This window comes from Chaetodon trifascialis, chromosome 15 (genome assembly GCF_039877785.1).
Source record: "Chaetodon trifascialis isolate fChaTrf1 chromosome 15, fChaTrf1.hap1, whole genome shotgun sequence".
Taxonomy (NCBI): domain Eukaryota; kingdom Metazoa; phylum Chordata; class Actinopteri; order Chaetodontiformes; family Chaetodontidae; genus Chaetodon; species Chaetodon trifascialis.
The window spans coordinates 10,134,668-10,159,318 of NC_092070.1; the positions used below are offsets into that span (position 1 = coordinate 10,134,668).

Here is a 24,651-nt window from a genome sequence, read left to right on the forward strand (position 1 = left end):
TAGGAGAGTGGGTGTTTAGCAGCAGAGATCTCAGTTGACACCTGAGAATCATCAGTCATATTCATGCGACACCTGTGAGATAAGATTGAGTGATGCATCATCTTTGAAACATCATAAGAGGTGAGAGGCCATATTGGTGCTAAACATGTGGAAAAGATCTCTGACTTGGCAGTAAGTTGAATGCACACAAGTGAAACAGTTTACTTGTAAGACATGTAAGAGAGATTTTGGATCCAACAGTCACCTGAAAGTCAACATGAGAACTGATACAGGTGGGAGGATGAATCTTTGTGAAACCTGAGGGAAAAGATTAATTGAAATACCAAAAATTATAAAGCCACATGGGAGCACACATACGTGAGATTCTGTTGGATATCAGGCTTGAAAAGACAGAGAAGAGTCCACACAGGGAAAAGCTGTTTACTCTGCAAAACACAGGAGAGTTTTCAGACAAAAGATACTTTGATACATCTAATTTGGCAAGGCTCATAAGATCAAATGCATCACATGTTTTGTGGTTCAGGGTCAAAACACACAAGAACTCAGAGGTGACGAGCCACATAATTGTAGCACTTGTGGAAATGTTTTGCTCAAATCACATACTTGAAAAAACACCTGAGGATGGACATACACAGGAGGAACTATCGAGCTGAAACTGCTGTGGAGACATGGTCAGCTGCTGAATGAAATGCATCCTAAATCTTGGGAATCTTTTTTCACCCTGGCTGCAGAGTGGTGCCTGTTAAACTGATGGTTTGATGTGGATGACTGATTGTCCAATGGTAAAGAACATTTGCCACAAATTCTCATAAATGGACATTTTTCAAAAGACCAGCATCTTGTGTTTTTCTTTTGCACAATCAGTTCGCAAGACTGATGGGCTGATCTAGATACAGTTTGATGAACAGGAAACAGGACTAAAACTGACCATAGCATCACTTTGTAATAATATGATTTTTCACATGCAAGAAGGATTTTAATTATTCACCACCTTTCAGTGGCATGTATTGTATTTTTCAACCAAAGCATTTACCAACGCATAAGTGTGTGTGTGTGTGTGTGTGTGTGTGTGTGTGTGTGTGTGTGTGTGTGTGTGTGTGTGTGTGTGTGTGTGTGTGTGTGTGTGTGTGTTCTTTTTTTTTTAAGAGATCTATCCAAAGGCATATAAAGTAGGTAAAACTGAGCTCCAAGTTATTGCATCAAGACTTAGAATCAAGTGTGTGAAATGAAGCGAGGTAGATGTTAATCTTCATATTTAACAGACAGGTTTTTCACAAAACGCCATCGCTTGAAAGCGGAACGAAAAGCTCCCGCGCTTCCGCTGTCGGAACTTAACAGCGTAGCACCCAGCGGAAGTAAATAACACCAGCGCTAGCAGCGGTCGCTAAGGACGTGTATTGAACTATCTGGAAGGCGTTATTGTAATTGAAGCGCAGTGAATTATTGAATTTGTTACAAAGCAACAATGTCGTCAGTTGAGTATTTGAGAGAGTTTGTCAACGAGCGACTGACAGCTGCTGCTGAGGACATATTCAGAGTTTTTAAGGAAACTGTCGTCGAGTACGAAGAAGAGATCCGCCGTCAGCGCAAACTGCTGGACGTCGTGTGGAAACCCGAAATAAAGATTCACAGGACAGGTGAGTAAAATAACGCAAAACATATGAATGAGTGATCTGTATATAATATCAGCTGTTAAAGTAGACACTGGTATGCATTTGCTCGCATGGCTGCATTGTTGTCTTCACCTTCGCAGCAGTATATTATTTCTTCTGTTCTCTGACCCTCCAGAGCTCCCACAGCAGTATGTCTGTGAGGAGGAGGAGGAGGAGGAGGAGGAGGAGGAGGTTGTCTCTGACCAGCAGCTCTGTAACCAGCAGAGGAACTCCAGTCTGGACCGAGAGGAGCCTCCACAAATTAAAGAGGAAGAGGAGGAGCTCTGCACCAGTCAGGAGGGAGAGCAGCTTGTACTGAAGCAGGAGACTGAAACCTTCATGTGGACTCCTGCTTATGAGGAAAGTGACCACTGTGAACCAGAATCAATAAGGGACCACCAGCTTCTCTCTAACTACAGCTATGCTGTTGAGAACCGAGACCAGAAAGGAGATGAACATGGAGACTCACAATCAAGTGGTGATGCAGAGCCAGAGTCAAAGAAACACCATGACCACAGTCATGTGGACGCATACTACCCGAACGTGTCAAAGATTCACCGTCATGCCGGCAGACGTAGACAAACTTTCAGATGTGACACTTGTGGAAAAGATTTTAATCAGAAGCAGACGCTGCAGAGACACCAGAGACTCCACACGGGTGAGAAGCCATATTCGTGCAAAACGTGCGGCAAAGAGTTCAGACATGACAGCGTCCTGAAAGGCCACATGAGAACGCACACGGGGGAGAAGCCGTACCTTTGCAAGACGTGTGGGAAAGCTTTCAGACAGAATGGAAACCTGACAGTCCACATGAGGAGGGTCCACGTGGGTGAGAAGCCGTACCCCTGTAAGATCTGCTGGAAAAGATACGTTGACTTGCCAGCATTGAAAACGCACATGAGAAGAGTCCACGCTGGTGAAAAGCCGTATCTTTGCAGGACCTGCGGGAAGAGATTCATTGACGTGTTAGCTTTGAAGTCTCATAAGACAGTCCAGTGTTTCCCACAGGTCTGAAATGTACTGTGGCAGCTGGCGGAAGGGGCCAGACAACTTGTCTACAACCTGTGACAAACAACAGATATGTGGAACATTTAACACACATTTTTTTTAATTTATTGAATTTTTCTATTTATTTGAAATGTTTAATAGATCCAGCCCCGCTGCAGTGAGAGGGCAGAGCTTTGGGTGTGTATCTGTTCATTTTCACTGGTCGGCAGCAGCGTGGTGTCGGCGTGTGTCGTCAGCAAAGGGAGGGCAAAAGAGCATGAAGTGAAACGGAAACATCAGTATCAAAACAAGCAATTCTAACCGTCAACACAGACGAGACGGAGATCAGTTCCTATTAATTCAGGTACCTTGCCGACCTTAAATCATCCTGGCTGTAGGTGCTGCTTGTTAGAGGTCCACTACAGTGAAATGTTGGCCATTCATCTGAGGTGACTGCCTTTGGACCCAGGATACTGAGGACCCCTAACTCTTCAGGCTTGCTCTCCAGGCTGCTGGTGTGAGGTCTGAAGACCCTCCCCCCTACCCTCTCTCTTGATTTATTATAGAGTAAAATGTTCTGTTGGTTTCTTTGTTTATTTTATAATATTGACCAAACTTCTTTCTCGGCTTAAACTGAGCGTTTGCTGGCATTCATGGATTTTCACCTGTGCATGTTAATGTCTGAACATTAGGAGTCATTATGACCATAGAAGCACGAGGAAAATATAATGCATACATAAATAAATCAAAGGTGGAAGAAGTACTCTTAAGTAAAAGTTTGAGTACCACAGTGTAGAAATACTGCTACAAGTAAATTATAAATCTATTGTGAAAATAATGACGAAAAAACAGTTCAGAATAACGAACTGACTAATAATTCCTAATTTGTTTGTATGTTTTACGCAATTTAGTCTTATGACTGTTTAATTATTTATGTCACAGCAAACACTTTGGGGCTTCCATACATCTCAGAAAAACATGAAAACTACAGAATCTGAAATAAAACCAAGACAAATTATTCATTTAACTTTTTATGGACTTTATTCTTTTTACTCCCATTTTCTCCCTGAATCGATTAATCTTCTTTATCTTAATCAAAAGGTAAAATACACCACTTCCTGTCCACAAGCACCTCAAACCTGACCTGTCTCTCCTCACTGTGTTTTGTTGATTTTCATATATAAAATAAGAATGGCGGCTATTTTTCATTTCTGTATATCTACTGTACAAGAAATGTCTTTAACTCCTCTGACAAAAGCATGCTTCCTCCTGCTCGGTCTCTCCGTCCAATCGGGAGCCTGTTTTACTTCTTAACTATCTGGATGACGTCCTCATGCTCCATGATGTGTGTGAGGCCGACCCTCTGAGGGCTGTACTTGGTACTGGTTCCCTGGAGGAGCAACAGAAGATATACAAACTACAATGAAGTGTTTCAAAAGTCGTGAATCATTACACAATCACCACCAGCGATGAGACAGTGAACTATCAGCGACATCTTCCTGCTTCTCGTGTATGACGGCACAGTAAACACAGCTGTAGCTCAAACGGTTGCTGATTCTGAACTTTAGGAGCTGCAGCTGTGTTTACTGCAGTTAAAGATGTGAGTATGGATGTTTAATGAAGCTATAGCACAGGGACACTGCTTATAGTCGGTGTGCATGCACTTTGTTGTAGTACCTAATTCCGCACAACATGAAATATCAAGTAAACATTGTGTACTTCTGTTGACAGCTGACGATCAGGAAATAAACAAATAACAGTCACATTTTGTGTCATTGTCTGACTTAAGGGAGGAATTACAGTGAAAATGAATTATTCCCCTTTTGTGCTGGGGACCCTCAGGGACCACTGTACCACATACTCCTGCAGCATGGCTAGACTTATAGTCTACTATAACCGGCACACACAGATGCACACAAAAGTAAAAAAAAAAAAAAAGGCTGAAGACGCTTCCTGGTGAATTCTGGGAATGTCCTAATTAGCTGAACTTTCAACACACTCATGCGGATGTTGTATTGGGACACCTCTGAAACCTCTTCTCTGACTTGCTTACCACATATAAAGAGGAACTGCTCTCAGACTGGAGACACAACTGGTCATACTGGGAGAAATGTACGCCTGATGGCCTATACATGACATCTGCAAACTGTTTATTCTACTCAGACGTTCAACCTGAGAGATTAAGTTTGAACAGTTTATGGCACCAGAGCACAAAGAGCCACGTTTGTGAGGGTCATTGCCTCTGAAAACTTGAACTTACCCAAACCAGGGCATATTTGAACTGGCTGGCTAAGGTTCTGTGGATTCGATGGCACTGCGGGGAGAAAACAGAATGAGCATATGTGCACACACGTGATCCACAGTGAGGATCTGCTGCCTGTGGTGTTATTATTTATGTACAAGTGAACCTTGATCTTGATGTGTTTTACGTACCACGTGTTCTACAGACGCTCCTCTCCTCATAATGATGGCATCATTAAAGTCTGGGCGCTCTAATAGAAAAAGAAGAAATTAATGACATAGATAGATAGATAGATAGATAGATAGATAGATAGATAGATAGATAGATAGACATGCGAAAGTTTGGGCACTCTGCCTGGTCAGTACTTGGTACACCCTCTTTGGCAAGTATCACAGCTTGTAAAGGCTTTTTGTAGTCAGCTAAGTCTTTCTTGGGGAGAAGAAAGACTTAGCCTCTAGTTCTGTGAGATTCTTGGGCCGTCTTGCATGCACTGCTCTTTTGAGGTCTACCCTCAAAGTCGGGGGACTTTGAGGGCCATAGCACATCCTTCATCTTGCACCGCTTGAGGGAGTCCATTGTGGATTTTGAGGTTGGACTTGGAACATTATCCTATTGTAGAAACCATCCTCTGTTCATCAGCTTTTTTACAGATGGTGTGATGTTTGAATCCATTCTTCCCTCTACCAGTTGAAATGTTACCGTACCACTGGCTGCAACACAAGCCCAAAGCATGATCCGTCCACCTATCCTGTGCTCGACAGCTGGAGAGGGGTTCTTTTCATGAATTTTGTGGTGAGGATGTAGGAAAGGTTTTCTTCTGATGAGTCTTCCATGACGGTCATAAACCTGGGGGCTATCTCAACTACTCACAGCAACAGACATTTTGACCAGGGGAGCCCAAACCTTTGCATGTCACTGTCTGCACTCATGTGCATGTCAGAGTCATTAAGAGTGAATGAGGGAAAAAAGTGTGCGTACCTCCTCTTTTCTTAGTATAAATGCAAATCAGAGCCAGGTATTCCCACAACGTCTCAAGGAGGTAATCCAGGTTCAGCTTCATACCACAACTGAAATACACACATGGACAGAAAAGGCAGGAGGACATTTGTCTCACACGCACATACGTGAAAAGAGTAAGATGCATCCAAGCAGGACTGCTGTTATTCACACACACACACAAACACACACACACACACACACAGATATCTGACCTGATGACAACACTGTTAGGTCTGCGAGCCAGGCGGTCCACCTCCTCAATGGAGATTTGATCCACCTTATTGTACACCTGAAAATACCACAAAGAGCATGAGGGGAAAAAAGAGACTCCACACGTGCACACAGCATGAACAAAACATCATCAGATTGGACTTTGGCTTCCAAACAGTTCACATTTTAGAGGTAGGAGGCTTTGAGGCAACCCGGATAATGAGTTCGGACATACATATAAGCAAGGCATGTAAACTCTGTTCCCAACGATGACGTCGATGAACTCGTCTGGTGTACTGTCCTCCCTGAAGAGGACTTCTGCATTAAAGATTTCTGAGGAGAAGGAGTTAAAGAAATCGAGCGAATACGAAAATGCGACTGGAAAGTCAGAAATGCGCTGCGTCTTCTGATGCTAACGGGGTGAAGGATACTGTATTCGTGAAGGATGAGCTGAACCAGCTTCTCTGAGCAGTGAGTGAGAGGAACTGTGGAGTTGTAGGAGAGGCCGCCACCTTTCTTGGGCTACAGAGAGACAAATCACATGTTTTTACCAAATTTGGTACAACAATTCAGGTATTCATATCTGGACATGACAAGCTAGCATGATGTTCTGACAGCTCCTGGCCAGACTGCCGGGTAATTTCTATGAAATGTGATAATGATATTTAATAGATGTATCTCTTTGAAAGTGACTGTTGATATTCATGGTCCGTTCCAGATGACAACAGAAAACGTACCTTGAAATAAATATTTGGTTTTGTCCTGTTCAGTCTGATGCCCACTGACTCCAACTCTTTTTCTAGAAGTTCTCTGGAAACAAAAAAATGTTCAAAGCAGGAATTAGCTGATGAAAATACCCCTCCAACAGACTCGCTTACATATACACAAACAGTCCATCACACACCTCTGAACATCTCCCTTGGTGGCATCCAACATCATGATGACGACATCTGCTGTCCTGGCAACAGCAATGACCTGCCGACCTCTACCCTTACCTATTAAAGGTCAAAGTTTGCACATGTGTTTGTAATTTGAGTTTAAACAAACAAAATACAGAAACATGTCATGTCAGCTTACCTTGGGCAGCACCCTCAATAATTCCTGGCAGATCTAGCAACTGGATGTTGGCCCCTTTGTACTGAAGAGCAACAAATAATAGCGTAAATGTCACATCATTACACAAAGTTTAAAGCTGCTCATGTTCAGACGCGCAATGGTGCGAATGTGTGTGTACCTCTATGACGCCGGGTATGCAGGTGAGGGTGGTGAACTCATAGGAAGCAGCTTCACTGGCTGTTGATGTCATCAAACTGAGGAAGGTGGACTGCATGACACAACAGGTGATTAAATTAGACCAGCACACGTTGAGTCTTTCACTTATGTTTCACTTCTCTTACTGGTGCCTTTGTCAACACCAGATGAATGCTGACTTGGCTCCTATATTTTGTTAATCAGTACCTTGTATTTGATGTACAGGACATTGCCCACCATGTTGACGTACCTTACCCACAGAGGGGAAACCAATAAGAGCAACACGGGCATCTCCTGATTTCATGACATCGAAGCCCTCGCCTTTGGCTGCCGCTGACTTGGAGGGCTCCAGGAGCTGGGCTCTGTATTTGGCTAGCTTGGCCTTGAGCAAACCCAGATGGTACTCAGTAGCTGGAAGAATGACGAAACAAAAAAAAAATAGTAATAGTAATAGTAATAGAAACTCTTATTCTGTTAGGTTTGCTCACTTCAAAGTTGTAAATATATTCAAAGAAGGGATCAGACTGCAAAATATGTAGGTGAGAACTTAAGAAAGGTTGCTATTAAACAGTCACACTGAGGTGTGATTTAATTCAATGTGACATGTAGGACATTACTAACAGGTAAAAATGCATGAGGATTGTTCCTGTAATTGTGGTTGGAAGTGTAATCAAGCTTACGGTGTCAGTTAAAGCGCTTCTACTTGAATTTCAAGAAGATTAATGAGTAACACAACACAGACAGATTATATATATACACACACACACACACACACACACACACACACACACACACACACACACACACACACACACACACGGGGCTACAAGTTCGTTCATGGTGTCGCAAACAGTTAGCCCCGAGACTGACCCTCTCTTACCTTTGTTTTTCTGTGTCCGAGAGATTTCTCTCTCTATTTCCGCGATTTTCTCCAAAATCCCCATAGTGACAGTTCAGCTGAGCTACAGCTACTCTGTCAATGAGAGAAAATAAGAACAGAAACGTGTCACTCCACAGTTAGCTTTGTTAGCCACCCGGCTAACCAGCTAACCAGTGGAACTTTAGTTGACAAACCGCATGAAAAACAAAGGCTTTTCGACAAATAGCTTTAAATAAGTATCCGCATAAAACACATATAATGACAACAGTTTTAAATGTAGTTATATAATAGAAATTTACACTTTGACAGATGCTACACTCCGCAGCATACACAGTTCACTGACATCACAAACCGGAATACGGTCCGTGCCCATGAAAGGTCCGGGTGAAACAAGTCACTGTAAGACACATTTTGTCGCAGGTATCCTTGTTGCTCACATCGACCGGGAAGTGTGCGAGTGTGCACCGTCACCATGACATTGTCTGCACGTTAGAGTAAAATATTAAAAAGTGATAATGTGTCCAGCCAGAGGCAGCTGCGTTTCAACAGCCGGCCATTCCTGAAGTGTATCGATACAGCTCTGTTAGAGTTATTAGATAATAGCAAACATGGCTGCGCCCACAGCACCGGGAGGATCACCAGCCTCTAACCCGCCCGGGTTCGAAGGTTTTCCGTTTGCAGTGGCCGGTCGACCAGCGGAGGACAGCCACGGTAAAGAGAAGGAGCAGAGCGGGGATGTTAAAAAGAAGCCATGCAGAGCTTGTACGGACTTTAAATCATGGATGAAGGTCCAGAAGAAACAGACGACAGCTGCTACACAGGTAACATGAGATGAAAGCGGGTTTGCAGGTTTTTCGGAAGACTAGAAAATGGTTTATGAATTAATATGCTTTTTATTCTCCATAGAGCAGTATCAGAGTGTACTGTCCCAGAACAGCTCATGCATGTCCACCAAACAGCCAAATCATTTGACTTGAGGAGGCAGCCCTGCGTGTTCCCTTTGAATTACCTTTGAATTACTAGCTGATTGACTCTGCTGTGTGTGCCTCTACATATGTTTGAATACACGTCTGTATGATTCTCCAGGAGACCCAAGCTGCAGAGTCAGACCCACAGTGTCCACTGGACAGGCAAGAGCTGGGGCGCAACACCTGGTCCTTCCTGCACACTATGGCAGCATATTACCCCGATCGCCCATCTCCTACCCAGCAGCAAGAGATGGGGCAGTTCATCAACCTCTTCTCCAAGTTCTTCCCCTGTGATGAGTGTGCAGAAGACCTCAGGGGCAGGTCAGACCACAGTGCTGCTTTAGATTTAGTATGTAGGCACGTATCAGGGCTTGTAATAGATCCTCTACGGCATCTTTCTACGGCTCTTCTGTCATCTTCTCTTTGGCTTTAGCACAAGAAAGCAAACAGATCTGCAGCTGTCACGCTTCCTCATTGCAAGATGAAGAGCAGGCCGTTTCCTAAATGCACCATTTTCCTCTCCACAGATTGAAAACCAATCAGCCGGACACCAGTAGCCGCCATGCTCTTTCTCAGTGGTTCTGTCGTATCCATAACGACGTCAACGTCCGGCTGGGCAAGCCGGAGTTCGACTGCTCCCGCGTGGACGAGAGGTGGAAAGATGGATGGAAAGATGGCTCCTGTGACTGAGTCTGCTAAACCTTCTTTGAGTGGAGACGTCACAAAGTGGAGCTCACTATTGTTGCAAGACAAAAAATTAAAGATAAAGGTCATCTTTTCAGGTGTCGCTCTGATTTTTCTGTCAAAGCAGTAAATTTAGCCATTCAACTGCCTCCTGCCTTGTTATAAGCCGTGTTTTCAAGACCGGCACTAAATATCACATTCATGGAAGTCTGGGAAATAATTCTCATTATGTCAGCTATCACTTAAAATATTTTATAAATTTGTCAGAGAAATATATATATTTTACACAGTGATGATTGCAGAATGCCTTTTCATTGTGATATCACACACAGTTTGTGTGTGTGTTCTGTGGTGTTAGTTAATTTATTTGCATAATTTAATGCTGAAATTGGTAATTCTGTAATTGTAATGACATCGTGTAAGTCATTAAATAAAGGAAAAACACCTTTATTTTGTTGATTCAGCTTCTCAGAGTGATCATTTGCTTGTGTTTATCTGTTGTAATGAAAATCTTAAGTATTTGTCAGACAAAAATAAGCAATTTTGAACCACTTTGAATCCTGATAACATGTAATGGGCATGTGTCACCACTTTAAACATTTAGCAATAAATAGATACTAGATTAGTGGACTAATAGGTAATTGCACCTGTTAGTTTTAGCACTGTGTGAAGTCTTTTCTACTCTGGTTAAGGTCCTTTGAGGCTAGAACCTGGCATGTGACCTGATCTGTCGGTGTGTTATTAATAACTTCTCTGATCATTAATTTTTTATATAAGGAATCAGAAAAGTACGCACACACACACACACACACACACACACACACACACACACACACACACACACACACTTAAACGAATCTAGTGCTTCACAGCTTCTATATGCTTTCCTCCTGTCATGATCCTGTAAGGGCTTTTTGTGTTCGTTGCACATTCATCCTCATTTTATATTTACTTCCACAAGCAGGTTTCATCCTCAGCAGTGGGTTAAATTACTTCCTTTCCAGTGTTGCTATGCTTATGTCTATCTCCTCAAAATAACGTTATCATTAAAATATGGAGTTTTTGAAGATGTGACTGACCTCTAGTGGTGTGAGCCAATAACAGCAGCTTCAGCTTGGGAATACTGCTTTATTACATACTGTGAAGTAGGTACTGTGAATAATCAGTGTATGTGTGCACATTTTTACTATTAAGCAGAATTGTATTAACTATATTGTCATAGTGTTCAGCTAAATGGTCATTGTTGAGGCTTTGATAATTGGTAAATACCCCATGATAAGTAACTTCTGACGCTGTGCTGTGCTATTTGGCACAGACACCATCATCACAAGACTTTTCTTGTCATATTTCATAACATAGGAATGTTTGTGACTGATTCAGATGGGATTGTACACTCAGTATATTGTTTGCAGCTGAGAGTCCGTATGATGTCTACATGGAGTCCAACTTTTACTGATTTTCTACACGAGTGTAGAAAATCTGTGTCCTCCTTGAGAGGTCATGGTCCTGTTATTTCCTTTCTGTAAAATCTTAGAGGAGTTCACATTCTACAATTTATCAATCTGTCAATATTGCACAGGCTGATTCCAGAATATCCCAGACTCAGTAGTAAAGGTCTGCACACACGTGGTGTTTTCACTCATTTTGACCTAGACCTTGACCCAGTGCACAGGCAACCCTTGCCTGACATCCCCCCACTGTCGCTTGTTAGTATCCCTTTCTTTTTCTTATTGGTACATTGGGTCTGCTGACCTCACATATACCCATAATGCCTCTGCCCAACTTCAACACCCGCTTAGGTTTCAGAAGGAAGAACAATGATTGAGGTAATGATGCAGGGTCTGCCTTAAAGGGATACTCCACTAATTTAACACCTGAAGAAATTTAGAGGTTTACTTTCTAAAGTCTGAGAAAAGAACCACAAAGATGCCATGGCGACATCAGAGTAATTTCAGATTGACCTTCAGATTGTTTTAAACATGAAATCTGCGCTAGGAACAGGGTACTGAGGGGGTTACCATCAAGTGGTGCAGTGTTTTGGGGCTTGAAAGTCAGGGTATCTTGGTCTCTGCTGCTTTGATTTTAACCAATCTTTCTCTTTACTCTTATGGAAATACAATAATAGATCCTCATCACATTATCATCACAGTGTCAACAACATCCTTGTTTATTGTGGTGCTCAGCAGCGGGTTAGGGGTCTAATTTGTTTTATTTCTACCCCTCCTATCCCTTTAATATTTGTATATAAGATATAATATTCATATTGGCATCATATCATTTAATTCTGCCTCAATGTCTTATCACGACGCGGGCACGTCCGTCCGTGCACGCTCCCCGCGCGCCTCTGGGTGCGCGCAGGACCCGTCCCTACAGCAGAGAGCGGCAGCGCGTCCATCCTGCCGTGGAGCCGGGAGAGTGGAGCCGCGAGGAGCGCACACACACACAGAGAGAGAGCGCGAGAGCCACAGAAGATGGACGGAGTGGGATCGTTCGGAGCGGGCCGGGCCGGGACCACTGTCGACCCGCTTACCTTCGCCAAACAACCGCAGACCATCCTGAGAGTGCTGTCTTGGGTGAGAGCGCGTTTTTCCGGTACCGTTGTGTTCGTGCGTGCGTGCGTGTGTGTGTATGTGTGGAGAGAGAGGGGGGGTGGCGGGGTCCTCTCTGTTGTCGTTGCTGCGCGAGACCCGTGACGTGTTCTCATTGCAAATATAGAGCCCAGATATCCAGCGATAACAGATAAGCAGGGCGTGTGAATGGAAACCATGGATGGAATGTTTCTGTCGGCCTGTATTCATACAGAAATGGTCCGTACAAGGTGGAACCAAGGCCTGGTGGCTGTCTGACACCCTGACCATTAAACTGATCTCGCTATAGTTTTTTTTTTTTCTTTCTTTCTTTCTTTCTTTCTTTCTTTTTGTCTGTTCAAAAAACGACCAATCCTCATTTTAAAAAATCTTGCTTTCTAATTTCTATGTAAATTCAGCCAAAGGTCTGCAGTAGACAGGACCCGGATTGTGTAGAAAATGATAGAGACCTCCTCAGCCTCCTCCTTTCTCTTACTCATGGCACATATTGTTATTTTCATCTCTAAAATACAACATTATTGTTTACCTCACACACCCTGTTCGTTTATATCGCCAATTCTTTTTTCCAGCTAATGATTTTGCTGATTTACCCTAAACGGTCGTCGTCCGTCATCCCACCTGTGATTGGTCGGCGATCATCGTTACGCACGCAGGGCCACGGAGACGCGTCGTGCCCTGACGTTTGATGTAACGCATCACCTTTGGTTGACACAGAGAAGGTCCTCTTTGCCAGCGCAGGGATCTCTGTAACACACCGAGCTATCCGAGAGAAATGTGTGGCGAATAATTGCATCTTAACGAGTGTCTGGTCTCATGTGTGTGAGTGTATTGTATTTGCTGTATCCATACGCGCACAAGAGGTTATACAGGATTTGCTACTGAGTCTGGATATGCTGTCAGCCTACTGCTTCAGTACAAATAGCCCCCATTAATCACTTTAAAACAATTTGGGCTCAAGTGCTTTAAAGTTTAATTGCCTATTTCCTATTGCAGCTGAAAACTTTCCAAACATGTATCACACCCACATCACATCTTGATTCTCAACAGTGCAGCTGCAATCAGTGGTGGCAGTAAAAGTACCAATAAAACACTGTAAAAATACTCAGTTACAAGTTAAACCGTCACCCAGTCGCTGTGCTGTCATGCGTTTGAAACTCATGCAAAGAAAGTAGTGAAAGTTTCCATTTGGAGCTCGACTTTGATGCACATATAAGCAGCTTTATCATGCTGATTCACTAAAAGCACCCGAGCGTATATCTGTTCAGATTATATCCACACATGTGATTAGTTTAAAATGTGGACCTGGCATTATCCCATTGTGTGGCCCTCCACCATCATATGACCCAAACCCCCAAGTGTGAGTGCATTTCTGTGTGTGTGTGTGTGTGTGTGTGTGTGTGTGTGTGTGTGTGTGTGTGTGTGTGTGTGTGTATGTGTGTGTGTGTGTGTGTGTGTCACATGGCCCTATTCTGCCACCGAGTGTTAGTCAGCTGATCAGTGTCAGTGTGAGTCCAGAGCAGAGGTAGGTAGAAATACAGAGAGTTAACAACACAAGGGTGTTACTTATAAAAGTGAAGTAAGAAAAACGCTATAGCAACCTCTGTCACGCTTCTTCTTTTGGTGTGTGCGCACCGCCTCAGGACTATGTGATTCTTGATGGGAAGTGAAGCATCCAGCTCTGCAGTTAGTCAGAGAGAAAGAGAGGAAATTAGGTTAATGCTTTTGGTCTGAGCACGCTCAAAGAGAGGCTCCCGAGCAGTGCTGCCACAAGCCTGTTTCCAGTGAGCCCGATGAGCAACGATGTTTGTGTGTGTTTGTTAAAGAGGGAGAATGAGAGCGATACATTGATTGTTCAGGCAATAACTGGCATGTTCTTTCCTTCTTATTCCACTTCCTTCTCTCTGTCTCTCACCTCCTTCGTCTTCTCCCTCTCCTCCTCCTCCTCCTCCTCCTCCTCCTCCTCCTCCTCCTCCTCCTCCTCTTGTGACCCCCGTCCACAGATATTTTCCCTGGTGGTCTTTGCCTCCATTGTGAACGAGGGCTATGTCAACATGGGCAGCGAGCGTCTCCACTGTGTCTTCAACAAGAATGCGGACGCCTGTAACTACGGCGTGTTCGTGGGCCTGGTGGGGCTGCTGGCGTGCTCCTTCTTCTTCCTGCTCGACTACAAGTTCTCCTCCATCAGCTCCGTCAAAGACAGGAAGAAGGCTATAATGCTTGAGATCGGCTTCTCAGGTGAGGAGGCGACCATGGCCAGAATTGGCAGGAAAAAGTCTTATTTCCAGTTTTTGACATAATTCTGACAGCTTCCCAAGAGTCAGGAGGTGTAACACACAATGTTTGCACTTTTGGTATTTCATAGTTAGCCTGCGATTTATATTTTTAGACATACTGCAGAGGCAAACCCAAACAATGCCCGTATTAAAGCTTGATCAGGTTGAGAGGCAGGAGTCACATGGTTGGGTTTCCCCAGAACGCCAAAAATATAGTCCAACCAGGCCCGCTTTATTTCAGATGTCTGCTTACTTGTAACACAAGACATCAAGAGAAATGAAACCTGTAGAGATACATAAAAGGTAACAGAGAAATTCAAGTATTTTTAGTTTCTAAAGGGAACAAAGAACTGCGGGTCAGGATAAGAGGAATCAACACCTGCACCCTGTGTTTTATGTGTAAACTTCACTTGGAAATTACCTTTTTTTCTGTTGTAACAAAGTGTTTTGTTCCACTGGTTTGTGGCAGGTTTCTGGACTTTCCTGTACTTTGTAAGTTTCTGCTTCCTGGCCAATCAGTGGTCTCAGACCACGGCTGATGAGCTGCCACTCAACCAGGGGGCAGATGCAGCCCGGGCTGCCATCGCCTTCTCTTTCTTCTCCATAATCACCTGGGTGAGAGCGTGCATCTCCACAGACACAGAAGCACAGAGGCACACAAACACATGCATGCAACAATGCAAAGAAATGCACCAAATGTTCACAAAGTCTTTAGGTTTTTCCTTTAGGAGTGTAGAAAAGACATGCCAATGAATAAATGCCTATTATGATCTAAACCTAAACATATAAAGCAATGGGCTCCTGGACACAGATGGTTGCGCTCAATTAATCCTCATCACAATTTTCTTTTCTTTTTTTTAAGGAATACTTTGGCATTTTGGGAAATATGCCATTCGCCTTAAATGAGAAGACTGATACCATTCACATATTAGCCCTTTAGATATAAAGCTACAGCCACCTGCAGGTTAGCTTAGCTTAGCACAAAGACTGGCAACAGCTAGCGTGATTCTTTACAAAGATACTGTTAGAAATTCTGCCTACCTGCACCTATAAAGCTCTTAAATGAACACATTATGTCTCCTTGCCTTGCATTACTCATGTAACTTTGACTGTGAGATCCTTTTTTTATTTGCCAGCCAGAAAACCTTACTGTACATTAGCCATAAGCTACAGAGTGACGACAAGCACTGAGGGTGTGGATGTCTTGTGTGTTTGTGTTCAGCTCAGCCTCTGACTGAACTCGGCACTCAGCAGAGACTGTGGTTCCTCTCCTTTCTGTACGTTCATGAAATAAAGCGCATTTCCTCTCCAGTCAGCACTCACAAAGGGGGAAGAGGCTAATTACAGAACATTAGAAGCGGCTCCTCCGCAGCTTGCTGCTGCAGACAGGTTGAGAAGCAAGAGTGAAGATAAATCCACTTTTTAATCCCAAAACTTTAAAAAATAAACCCTGAGCTCTCTGCCACCAGTAAACAGCTCCGGATCGGAGCAGAATCCGGTGTGACTCCAGGTGTTTATCCCTGCAGAAGTCCAGCTACGCCCCCAGTTCTCCTCCAGAGCTCCCTGGCCCAGAAGCTGTTTGTTGGCAAGCAGTGGTTCTGTCACTCCACTCCCATCGCTCCGCTCTACACAACACTGCAAAGTCCCCCTCAAATTTTCAAGTTGAAAATTTTAAACTAGCTCAAATATGCCAATTCTGTTAGTTTTGCATATTCACATTGCATGACAGCGCTTCCTTACTGTTGTGCTTGGGCCAATCTTTATTATAAGCTAAGCTAGCCAGACCTGTAGCCTTATATTTAAGTCTACACTCTTCTAACTCTTCAAAATGTCAAACTACCCCTTCAAGTTAATTTTATTTCTATAGAAGCAATTACATTATATGAAATAAACTATTTTAAAATCCTGCTTTTAATCCTGCTTTTTTAATATTTAATGTCCTTTTACTGATGCCCTCTATGTTTGCTATCCACTTTTGCTGCTGTAATACCTGAAATTTCCCCACTGTGGGACTAATAAAGGTATATCTTATCTTATCTTAAAGATACTTTCCTGGCTAATATCTGTCTAACTGAGCTTTCATGAATTATTCTGGCTTAATATTTTCTATCTATCGCCCTCCTCTCTGTCTCCCTGCTGCCCCTGCAGGCTGGTCTAACAGTGCGTGCGGTCCAGAAGTATCTGCTCGGCACAGACATGAGTCTGTTCACCACGGAGCACATGGACGGCGGCGCACCCACCAAGCCATACCCCTCCAATTCGCCAGTAGGCGACACCACTGAGACCACAGAGACCTACCAGAGTCCACCATTCACCGAGAAGAATGCAGCACCCACATACCAGGTTCCCATTTACTAGATAAGATAGACCTGACGGTGGAAGAGGAAGGTCAGGAGAGGGATGAGAGGAAAGTGAAAACTGCTTCCTGTGATGTTACACCTGCCGTTGTTTATGGGTTAATCTGGGCTGAGTTTTCGATAATTGTTAAAAACGGCCTCTCCGTCTTCGTTTCCTCCACTCGTTCCCTTTCCTTCCTTAACATTCCGACTTAACCTGCATTTTTCTAGACTCGTATGTCAATCTCAATTTCCTGCTAGTGTCCTCAGATCAGAGCAGATGAGAGAAAAGGAAAACAAGAGGAGGAAATGTAGGAGAAGAGGCCACTTTGCAGTATTAACACTATTTTGAAGAAGAAGAAAGGAGATGAAGGGATCAAAAGTGAGTGACACCACCACAAAGCAGTATTTGATTCCTAAAAATAGTGCACTCACATACAGCACCTTCATCTTATTCTTTTGGTTCAATGAAGTGTGGATATCCCCTTTCATGCCAAACAGTTCAAGGAATACTTTTAGTTTTTATTTTTAGCTATAGTACAGTCTGGTCTTTCCTCTGTCTTTCTCTGCTGCAATTAAGGTGATCATGTGTATTGAATCTGCATGTTTCCAAACTTAGAGATCAACTAAGTGCCATACTGTACTGTGTGTCTCAGACAGTGACTTAATTTAGTAGATTTCCACATGCTGTAAAAAACAATGACAACAATGTTTTGTGACCAAGTGCAATATCTCACATTCTTATGTAGGTCTGTAGGTAGGTATATGATGTACTCTAGGTAGGATAGTTATCATCAGGTTAGACCAATTGTAGGCACTGTCTCAAATTACATGCTAGTCTTTGAATTGTACTAACAGATCTCAGGCAAATTTCCCAATTAAAATAGCTGATCTGACTGGTGAAGTTTGCAAGATGTGGAAAATTCTGTTTTATCTAACAGATCCAGAGAGAACTTTCAGAGAGAACTTTTCATCAACAAAAGCTTGTTGACAGTTTAAATAAAATTAGTATTGGTCAAGACGTTTTTATATCATCTTTTCAAGTACTCATTGCCTTCTTTCGTGAAGTGAAATCATAATTTTAACACATTGTACAGAAAAACGTTGTCACAATGCAAAATATCCCTTGAGTGCATTGTCATGATCGGCAAATCTGTATGATTCTCGTTCATTTGTGTACGAGCGTGAGTTTTCCCAGGTTGGTCACTCTTAAGTCTTTTCACTCTTAAGTTATGTTTCTGTGCCAGCATGGATGGATTATTGAATGGGACCACAGGGCACAGGCCAAAGGGGTAAGGGGGCTGCTGGGTCAGAGCTTCTGTTCGAAGTGAATTTTAACATTTCTTCTTCGATCCAGTCACTACAAAAATTAGCAAAATAACTCCAAAGAAACAAAGCGGTTACAAAGAGACACAAAAAGACAACAAAGTGATACAAAAATATCTGCACAGATGCGCAAAATGACTACAAAGACACATAAAACAACTACAAAGAGACAAAAAACGACTACAGAGACGCCAAACAATGAGAAGATACAAATAACTATAAAGAGGCACAAAATGACTACGAAGACACACAAAACTAAAACTTTCACAATGCTGCTGCATGAATGGCAGCCTTTCGGGCAGCCGATCTCATTCACTCATTTCTTAACTTTGTTTGTTAGTACATGTCCAAGTATTATGGACACTAAACTCACTGAGCTTGCGCTGCTCTTTCTACTGCTTTTTGCATTGTTTACAATTGCATCCAGGGATCCTGAGCACAGCCATGACCTCACGGATCAGCTGATAGCACTCATGGTCTACCTGCACAGTGAAAAGATGGTCCAACAGGGCTGACGAGGCTTTGAAGGGCTGCAACTGTGTGGGAAGCACTTTGTGATGCTTATGGGGAGGACACTTAAAGTTTCCGACACTGTACAACGGACGATATCAACTCCTGCATGGAGAATGCCGTACCCACTGGGAAACCCTGGATTACTCCTGACATAAAGGCTTTCCTCGAGGAAAAAAAAAACAAAAACGAATCCTTTGATCAGGAAATAAGGAGGAGCTCAAGTGTGCAGAGGCAGCTGAGGAGGAGGATCTGGGAGGGATAAAATAACTACAGGAGGAAGAGTATCAGTATCAGTCTGAGCAGAGCGAGTCGAGTCTGGAGGGGCCTTCAAACCATCTATGGCTACAAGGAACCTGACTCCCAGCCTGTGGGGGACCAAAAGTGGGTGAATGATCTGAACTCTGTCTATGTCATCTGCCATTCCCCCTGTCAACTCCTCCCTGTGCAACCTCGATCGCCTACACTCTAAGGACCTCAACAGCTACAGGCCTATGGCACTGACATCACATCTGATTAAGATCCTGCAGAGGCTGGTTCTTGTCCATCTCTGCCCCCTGGTGAGGCCATCAATGGACCTGCTACAGCTTGCCTACCAACTTGGCATTGGGGTGGATGACGCTGTCATCTACCACCTACATAGATCCCTCTTTAACCTAGAAAAGGCTGAAAGCACTGTGAGAATCACAATCTTTGATTTCTGCAGTGCCTTTAGCACCGTACAGGCCACGCTGTTCTGAAGGAGAACTTGGAGAGCATGGGGTGGACCACTACTTCAGTATATAAGGATGCAGAACTGTCAGTCCAACATGGTTTTCTGCAGCACAGGCGTCCCACGGGGAATAGTCCTAGCTTCCTTCTGCTTCACCCTTTACACTTCAGACATCACACACAAAGCAGTTAACTAGCACCTGTGATTCTGCGATCGTCAGCTTCATCGCAGATGGGGTTGACACAGACCACAGAGAACTGACCAGGGATTTTTGGATTGATGCCAGTGGAACCGCCTCCAGATCAATGCAGGGAAAACCAAAGAGCTGGCGTGGGCTTCCACAGGTGTAAACACTCTTCCTACATGAGTGAACATCCAGGGAACAGACACTGTGTCTGGATGTTAACCTAAAAAATGAACTGGACTAGACTGTATCTGCTGAGGAGACTCAGGTGGAGTTGGAGTGCAGGGGGCACTCCTGAAGACATTTATTGATTCTGTGGTGGCACCAGCCATCTTCTTTGAAGTGGTCTGTTGAGGAAGTGGCATCTAGACTGCTGACAGGAAGAAACTTAACAGACTGGTTAAGAAGGCCAGCTCTGTCCTGGGATGCACCCTCAACCCAGTGCAGATGGCAGGAGAGAGGAAGATGATGGCTAAAGTATCATCCTTGATAGAGAATATGACCCAGTCCATGCAGAACAGGGACAGCACTGGGCAGCTCCTTCAGCGATAGGCTGCTTCACCCACAGTCTGTGAAGGAGAGATACCAGGTCCTTCCCGCTCCCACTACACCACACACACCAAAACTGACACAGTCACTCATGTGTAATATCAGTGTATCCTAAACGAGACAATATCAATAATTCCCTATGTGCAGTAATGTAAATTCAACAATTGTCTGTTTTACTTAGTGTTTACTTACTATCATTTCTCGCATTTTACTTGCTTCTTGCTATTGCATTATCCCCTTTGCTGCTTTAAAACTGCAAAACTCCCCACTGTGGGATTAATAAAGGATTATCTAACCTTAAAAGAGACATGAAATGACTACAAAGACACAGGAAATAACTGCAAAGAGACAAAGATGACTGCAAAGTGACACACAACAACCAAGAAGAGACATAAAACAACTACAAATAGATGCTAAACAACTACAGAGAGACCATTAAGAGATATAGACTTCACTTGCAGTTGTCCGGGGTCTTGCTTCCATCTAGGAGGGGTGGGAGGCCTTTCACATGTCTGTGCCCAGGGCCCCATTGTCCCATAATCCATCCATGGTACCAGGGAATGTATAGAGTGTGTTATTTGAGACAGTGTCCCCTGCTGAGTGTATGTTTGTTGCGTGTATAAATCGGGACGTCTGGGGATATTCTGGATAAGTCAGGTCTGATTATGTTTACGTTTTAGAAGCTGCCAAACTGCCCTGTGTTCTTATTGCTGTCTTCTGATTACCACGTAACTACCATGATGTTAATGTCTACAGGACTTTACATAATCACACAGCAGGAGGGCAACAGGTTTTATTCACTGAGGGAGGTCAGTGAATATGGAGGATTCAGCGCTGGAAAGATCTGTGTGTAGATGTCATGGGTCACTCGCTGGCTAATTCATTGATCCTGCAGTCCAACTGAGTGAGTGGGGTCAGAATCTGTTGCCATGGTGACAGGCACAGGTTTGGGTGGATGCGGCTCAGTAAGGGCCCTGATGTAAATAGTAACCATGCCAACCATGTCAGTGTGTAGCAGTGTCTGTGTCGTGGTTCACGTACACTCGCCATCTAGTTTTGCTGTGTGTGTGTGTGTGTGTGTGCGCATGTGTTAGCATGTGTGAGAGACGTGTGGGTCTGTTTATGTGAAAATGTGTGAATGTGTGCAGTTAATTTCATTTTGTGGTGCAGAAAAGTTATTTTCTGGAACATGTTTGTCAAAGTTTTAGCGCAGAGGAGCAAATCATAAGTCTGTTCCACAATGGAGTCATGTCCCCAGAATGAAATATATAATCAGTGTCCCCGTAAAGATATTTCAATTACAAAATACGAAACTAAACTTTCTTATCTTTATGAACAGAGCGAAATATAAAACTTCATGTTAGTGAGAGAATTGACCTGTAGAATGCCTTGCCTGCTATTCTAACTAATCCTGTCTCAACAGGGCCCCCTGCAGACCAAAGAAGGCACTGCAGCAGCAGGGCCAGGGCTCACAGTTTTAGTGATCATGATAGTAATGCATGAAAGTGTTATATAGAAGTCATTATATATTTAATACTATTTAATTTTTCACTTGACTCCAAGATGTTTAGCAAAGTGAGATTCGCCAGCCACCAGTGCAGGTGACAGGATTCCTTCTAGTGTCAATCACAGTTTAACGTCGGCATACACTCAAACAACTCTTTGTTTCTTCAGTGCTGTTATTTCAACCTCATGATCTTGTTGGTCACACACACATGCGCCAGTGCGTACATATTTCAGAGCTCCAGGGTGAACCTGTACCACAGTGCTGACTGCAACTCACATTTTCTTTACTGTAGTTAAAATGTGGGCCCAGTGTCGAAGGCCTCGAGTTACACCCAGTGTGGTTGGAAAAAAATAAGCTCTTATTCTGAAGACAGGCCCAAGAGAAATGTAAATGTCCAAGTTCCAGCACGAAAAAAGGATCACAGCCGTTTCAATGTAGTCTTGTAAAACAGAGCCGAGATCGGTTAGATCGGTTAAACCATTAGTTTAAGATTTATGTGAGCTTTTTTTTTTTTTTACATTTACTACCCTACACTGTCTGTCAGTGAGTGGCCATCTTGTATATCATAAAATGAGGAATAACAGTAATATTTTCCTTTCAGAATTTTAGTACGGGAAAGGGTGCAACACTGCTGGGTGCTGAGTATTACCTGGGGGGTTATAGTTTGGTTACATCTATTTGGTGCAGTTAAAGGACTATACTTTGTGGTTTTCATGTTGTAGCCTGTAACCTTCAAGTTGTCTTGAAGCAATCGAGTCATTAATCTGTGAAACATCTATTCGTAGTAGTTCATTCTGCTGTGATATGAATATCAGCTTGCAGAGACACAGGACATGAATTGCCCTGATGCTTGTTGTGTGTCTTTCAGGTTTGACTGTCTGACAACATCTTGGTAATGCAATGATTAGTATGAAGTTCAAAAAGGTTCCTGCTCAGTGCTCACAGGTGCACTGACTCTCCACGATAATTAAACTGAACATACAAGCTAGAATCTTTAAGATTTTCATGTAATCAAACCCTATTTTTGATAGTATTTATGCTCATTTAGCATATTTACATTATGCAATTGTCTCTCTATGTAATCCCTGGCATCGTCGTTCATGCTCATTTCAACAACTAAAGTTTGTTTTCAGTCCCGAAGGAAATCAATTAAAAATCTTACAGCATGTTTTGGAGAATCAAAGAATCTCAGAATGATCAAATATGGCAAAATATGAAAAACTGCCAGTATAGTTCTTTAAATCTTGCGTAGTTGTGGGCTGCTAGTAACCTGTTAACTGTGGTTAGGTGAGACCGGGGTATTGATGGTGGTATTAGGTGCTGTTGGGGTACCGTTAGGTAGTTTGGGGTACTGTCCGGTCAGGTTGTATTATTGTTCTCAGTGCTTCAGTCTCTTCTTCAATCAGTGTGGTAGATAAAAATAATAATACAATACATTCTCTCTGTTTTGTGCTCTGGCCCATGTACACTGCCGTGGTATTGGTTGATTGTAAAATTCAGTAAGTTATTGAAGTCAATGGAACCTGTGTGTGATTCTGTCTAGGGTCTGGTTTGTCCTGTACTACTGAAAATAAAAAAAAAAAGAATATTAATACTGATTATTTATTAACTAGAATGCACTCTTTGTTGGAAATACTTTGTTTGACCAATCTTAAAGGGGCTGTCAGCACCCAAATCAAACTTATATGTGATCATGCTGTCGTTTTGTTGGACTGAGATAATAAAAGTTGACGATATGGAGTGACGCTGGCGCCATCAGTTGTGTGGTTTTCCAGTATACAACGTTGCATGGGTGTTACAATATCTCCCCCCATAATATTGCTATTAAAAATTGAACCCCCATCGACCAACAAACGAGTCGATCGATTGAACAAACACTGATTCTGTAGCGTGCTACCCCTTTAACATGTTTCTTCTGAGCTGTTTCTTCCTGTTCTGAAGGTGTTTGACCTCTTCAGTGTAAAAATGCTGTGTACAGAGATGTGTGTCACTGTCTATTACCTGAATGTCTCTCGACTGCAGTCTGACCGTCACTCCAATAAAAAAGAAAACATGTTTTGGACTGCCTGTTTCTGTCCCTGACTTCAATGTGTCAACATTTGTATTGTCTTAACTGATTAACAATCTCATTGTTAAGTTGTCCAGCTGCAACTTTTGGTTCACTTTCAACACTAATACTGTGGTTTTTGGCCTTTTTCAGTGAAAAAGCCTGATAAGCCCATTGCACACTACCTGCTCATCAGGAAACAGCAGATGGTTACCAACTATCTGATGAATACAGTAACACATTTTACAGCTAAAGAGACAGACGCAGCTGGTAGAAACCAAAAAGCTAAATAAAAGACTGAATATTGGACTTACATTCATCAGGAGGCCAGAAGCTTGACTCCAAATGAACCATCACGTTGCTCCATAACTGCCAATAAGCAACTGTTTGCTGACAAGTTCACCTTTAAAATGATGATACATCAAAGTTGCCTTCACAGCTGTTTACAACGCTACAAAAGAAAAAGAAAATTCAGTTATTGCAAGGTTAAATTCGATTCAACGACTGGATCTGAGAATATCACTTAAGGCTGAATGCATGACAGTCACCTGTGTGGAGTCATAATCCCAGCTATCAGCCAAAAATGAGTAAAAAATACTTCTGGGTTACTTTTCAGAAGATAATAGATCATAAATAAGTAACAAGTCCAGCAGATTATTAAAGGCTTGAAAGCAAAAAAAAAGTAGTTTTTCTACATACACTTCATAATGACCTATAGCTTATATACATTACAAGCAGCTGATTAT

General features: G+C 42.9%; 5 protein-coding genes across 5 annotated transcripts in view; 3 read left to right on the forward strand and 2 right to left on the reverse strand.

Moving 5' to 3' along the window:
• Positions 1-905: 905 nt before the first annotated feature.
• Positions 906-24,651, reverse strand: part of znf598 (zinc finger protein 598) — a 32,053-nt gene continuing 8,307 nt past the window's right edge. Inside the window, exon 13 of the transcript XR_011603125.1 lies at positions 906-917. The gene's annotated coding sequence lies outside the window, so the exon portion shown is untranslated. The remainder of the gene's footprint in view (positions 918-24,651) is intronic.
• On the forward strand, positions 1,358-4,401 carry LOC139343991 (zinc finger protein 32-like). The gene is made up of 2 exons (XM_070981860.1): positions 1,358-1,637; positions 1,789-4,401. The coding sequence occupies exons 1-2, from the start codon at positions 1,466-1,468 to the stop codon at positions 2,664-2,666; spliced, it is 1,050 nt and encodes a 349-aa protein (XP_070837961.1). The 5' UTR covers positions 1,358-1,465; the 3' UTR covers positions 2,667-4,401.
• Positions 3,890-8,588, reverse strand: drg2 (developmentally regulated GTP binding protein 2). The gene is made up of 14 exons (XM_070981859.1): positions 8,521-8,588; positions 8,222-8,314; positions 7,592-7,752; positions 7,325-7,414; positions 7,168-7,228; positions 6,995-7,085; positions 6,828-6,900; positions 6,522-6,612; positions 6,326-6,423; positions 6,093-6,169; positions 5,860-5,948; positions 5,073-5,131; positions 4,900-4,953; positions 3,890-4,029 (listed from the first exon to the last, which is right to left on the reverse strand). The coding sequence occupies exons 2-14, from the start codon at positions 8,283-8,285 to the stop codon at positions 3,943-3,945; spliced, it is 1,095 nt and encodes a 364-aa protein (XP_070837960.1). The 5' UTR covers positions 8,286-8,314; positions 8,521-8,588; the 3' UTR covers positions 3,890-3,942.
• gfer (growth factor, augmenter of liver regeneration (ERV1 homolog, S. cerevisiae)) lies at positions 8,650-10,331 on the forward strand. Its single transcript, XM_070981535.1, has 3 exons — positions 8,650-9,042; positions 9,308-9,510; positions 9,717-10,331. The coding sequence occupies exons 1-3, from the start codon at positions 8,830-8,832 to the stop codon at positions 9,877-9,879; spliced, it is 579 nt and encodes a 192-aa protein (XP_070837636.1). The 5' UTR covers positions 8,650-8,829; the 3' UTR covers positions 9,880-10,331.
• On the forward strand, positions 12,220-23,920 carry syngr3a (synaptogyrin 3a). Its single transcript, XM_070980651.1, has 4 exons — positions 12,220-12,446; positions 14,462-14,696; positions 15,204-15,349; positions 16,883-23,920. The coding sequence occupies exons 1-4, from the start codon at positions 12,345-12,347 to the stop codon at positions 17,090-17,092; spliced, it is 693 nt and encodes a 230-aa protein (XP_070836752.1). The 5' UTR covers positions 12,220-12,344; the 3' UTR covers positions 17,093-23,920.

Bases quoted from the DNA above. Each gene is read 5' to 3' on its own strand.
- LOC139343991 (XM_070981860.1), top strand. From the start codon at position 1,466: ATGTCGTCAGTTGAGTATTTGAGAGAGTTTGTCAACGAGCGACTGACA. The intron at 1,638-1,788 runs GTGAGTAAAATA...CTGACCCTCCAG, and splicing joins AATAAAGATTCACAGGACAG to AGCTCCCACAGCAGTATGTC.
- drg2 (XM_070981859.1), bottom strand. From the start codon at position 8,285: ATGGGGATTTTGGAGAAAATCGCGGAAATAGAGAGAGAAATCTCTCGG. The intron at 7,229-7,324 runs GTACACACACAT...GTTGCTCTTCAG, and splicing joins GCATACCCGGCGTCATAGAG to TACAAAGGGGCCAACATCCA. The intron at 6,613-6,827 runs GTACGTTTTCTG...GTCTCTCTGTAG, and splicing joins AACCAAATATTTATTTCAAG to CCCAAGAAAGGTGGCGGCCT.
- gfer (XM_070981535.1), top strand. From the start codon at position 8,830: ATGGCTGCGCCCACAGCACCGGGAGGATCACCAGCCTCTAACCCGCCC. The intron at 9,043-9,307 runs GTAACATGAGAT...ATGATTCTCCAG, and splicing joins AGACGACAGCTGCTACACAG to GAGACCCAAGCTGCAGAGTC. The intron at 9,511-9,716 runs GTCAGACCACAG...TCCTCTCCACAG, and splicing joins GCAGAAGACCTCAGGGGCAG to ATTGAAAACCAATCAGCCGG.
- syngr3a (XM_070980651.1), top strand. From the start codon at position 12,345: ATGGACGGAGTGGGATCGTTCGGAGCGGGCCGGGCCGGGACCACTGTC. The intron at 14,697-15,203 runs GTGAGGAGGCGA...GGTTTGTGGCAG, and splicing joins GCTTGAGATCGGCTTCTCAG to GTTTCTGGACTTTCCTGTAC. The intron at 15,350-16,882 runs GTGAGAGCGTGC...CTGCCCCTGCAG, and splicing joins TCTTCTCCATAATCACCTGG to GCTGGTCTAACAGTGCGTGC.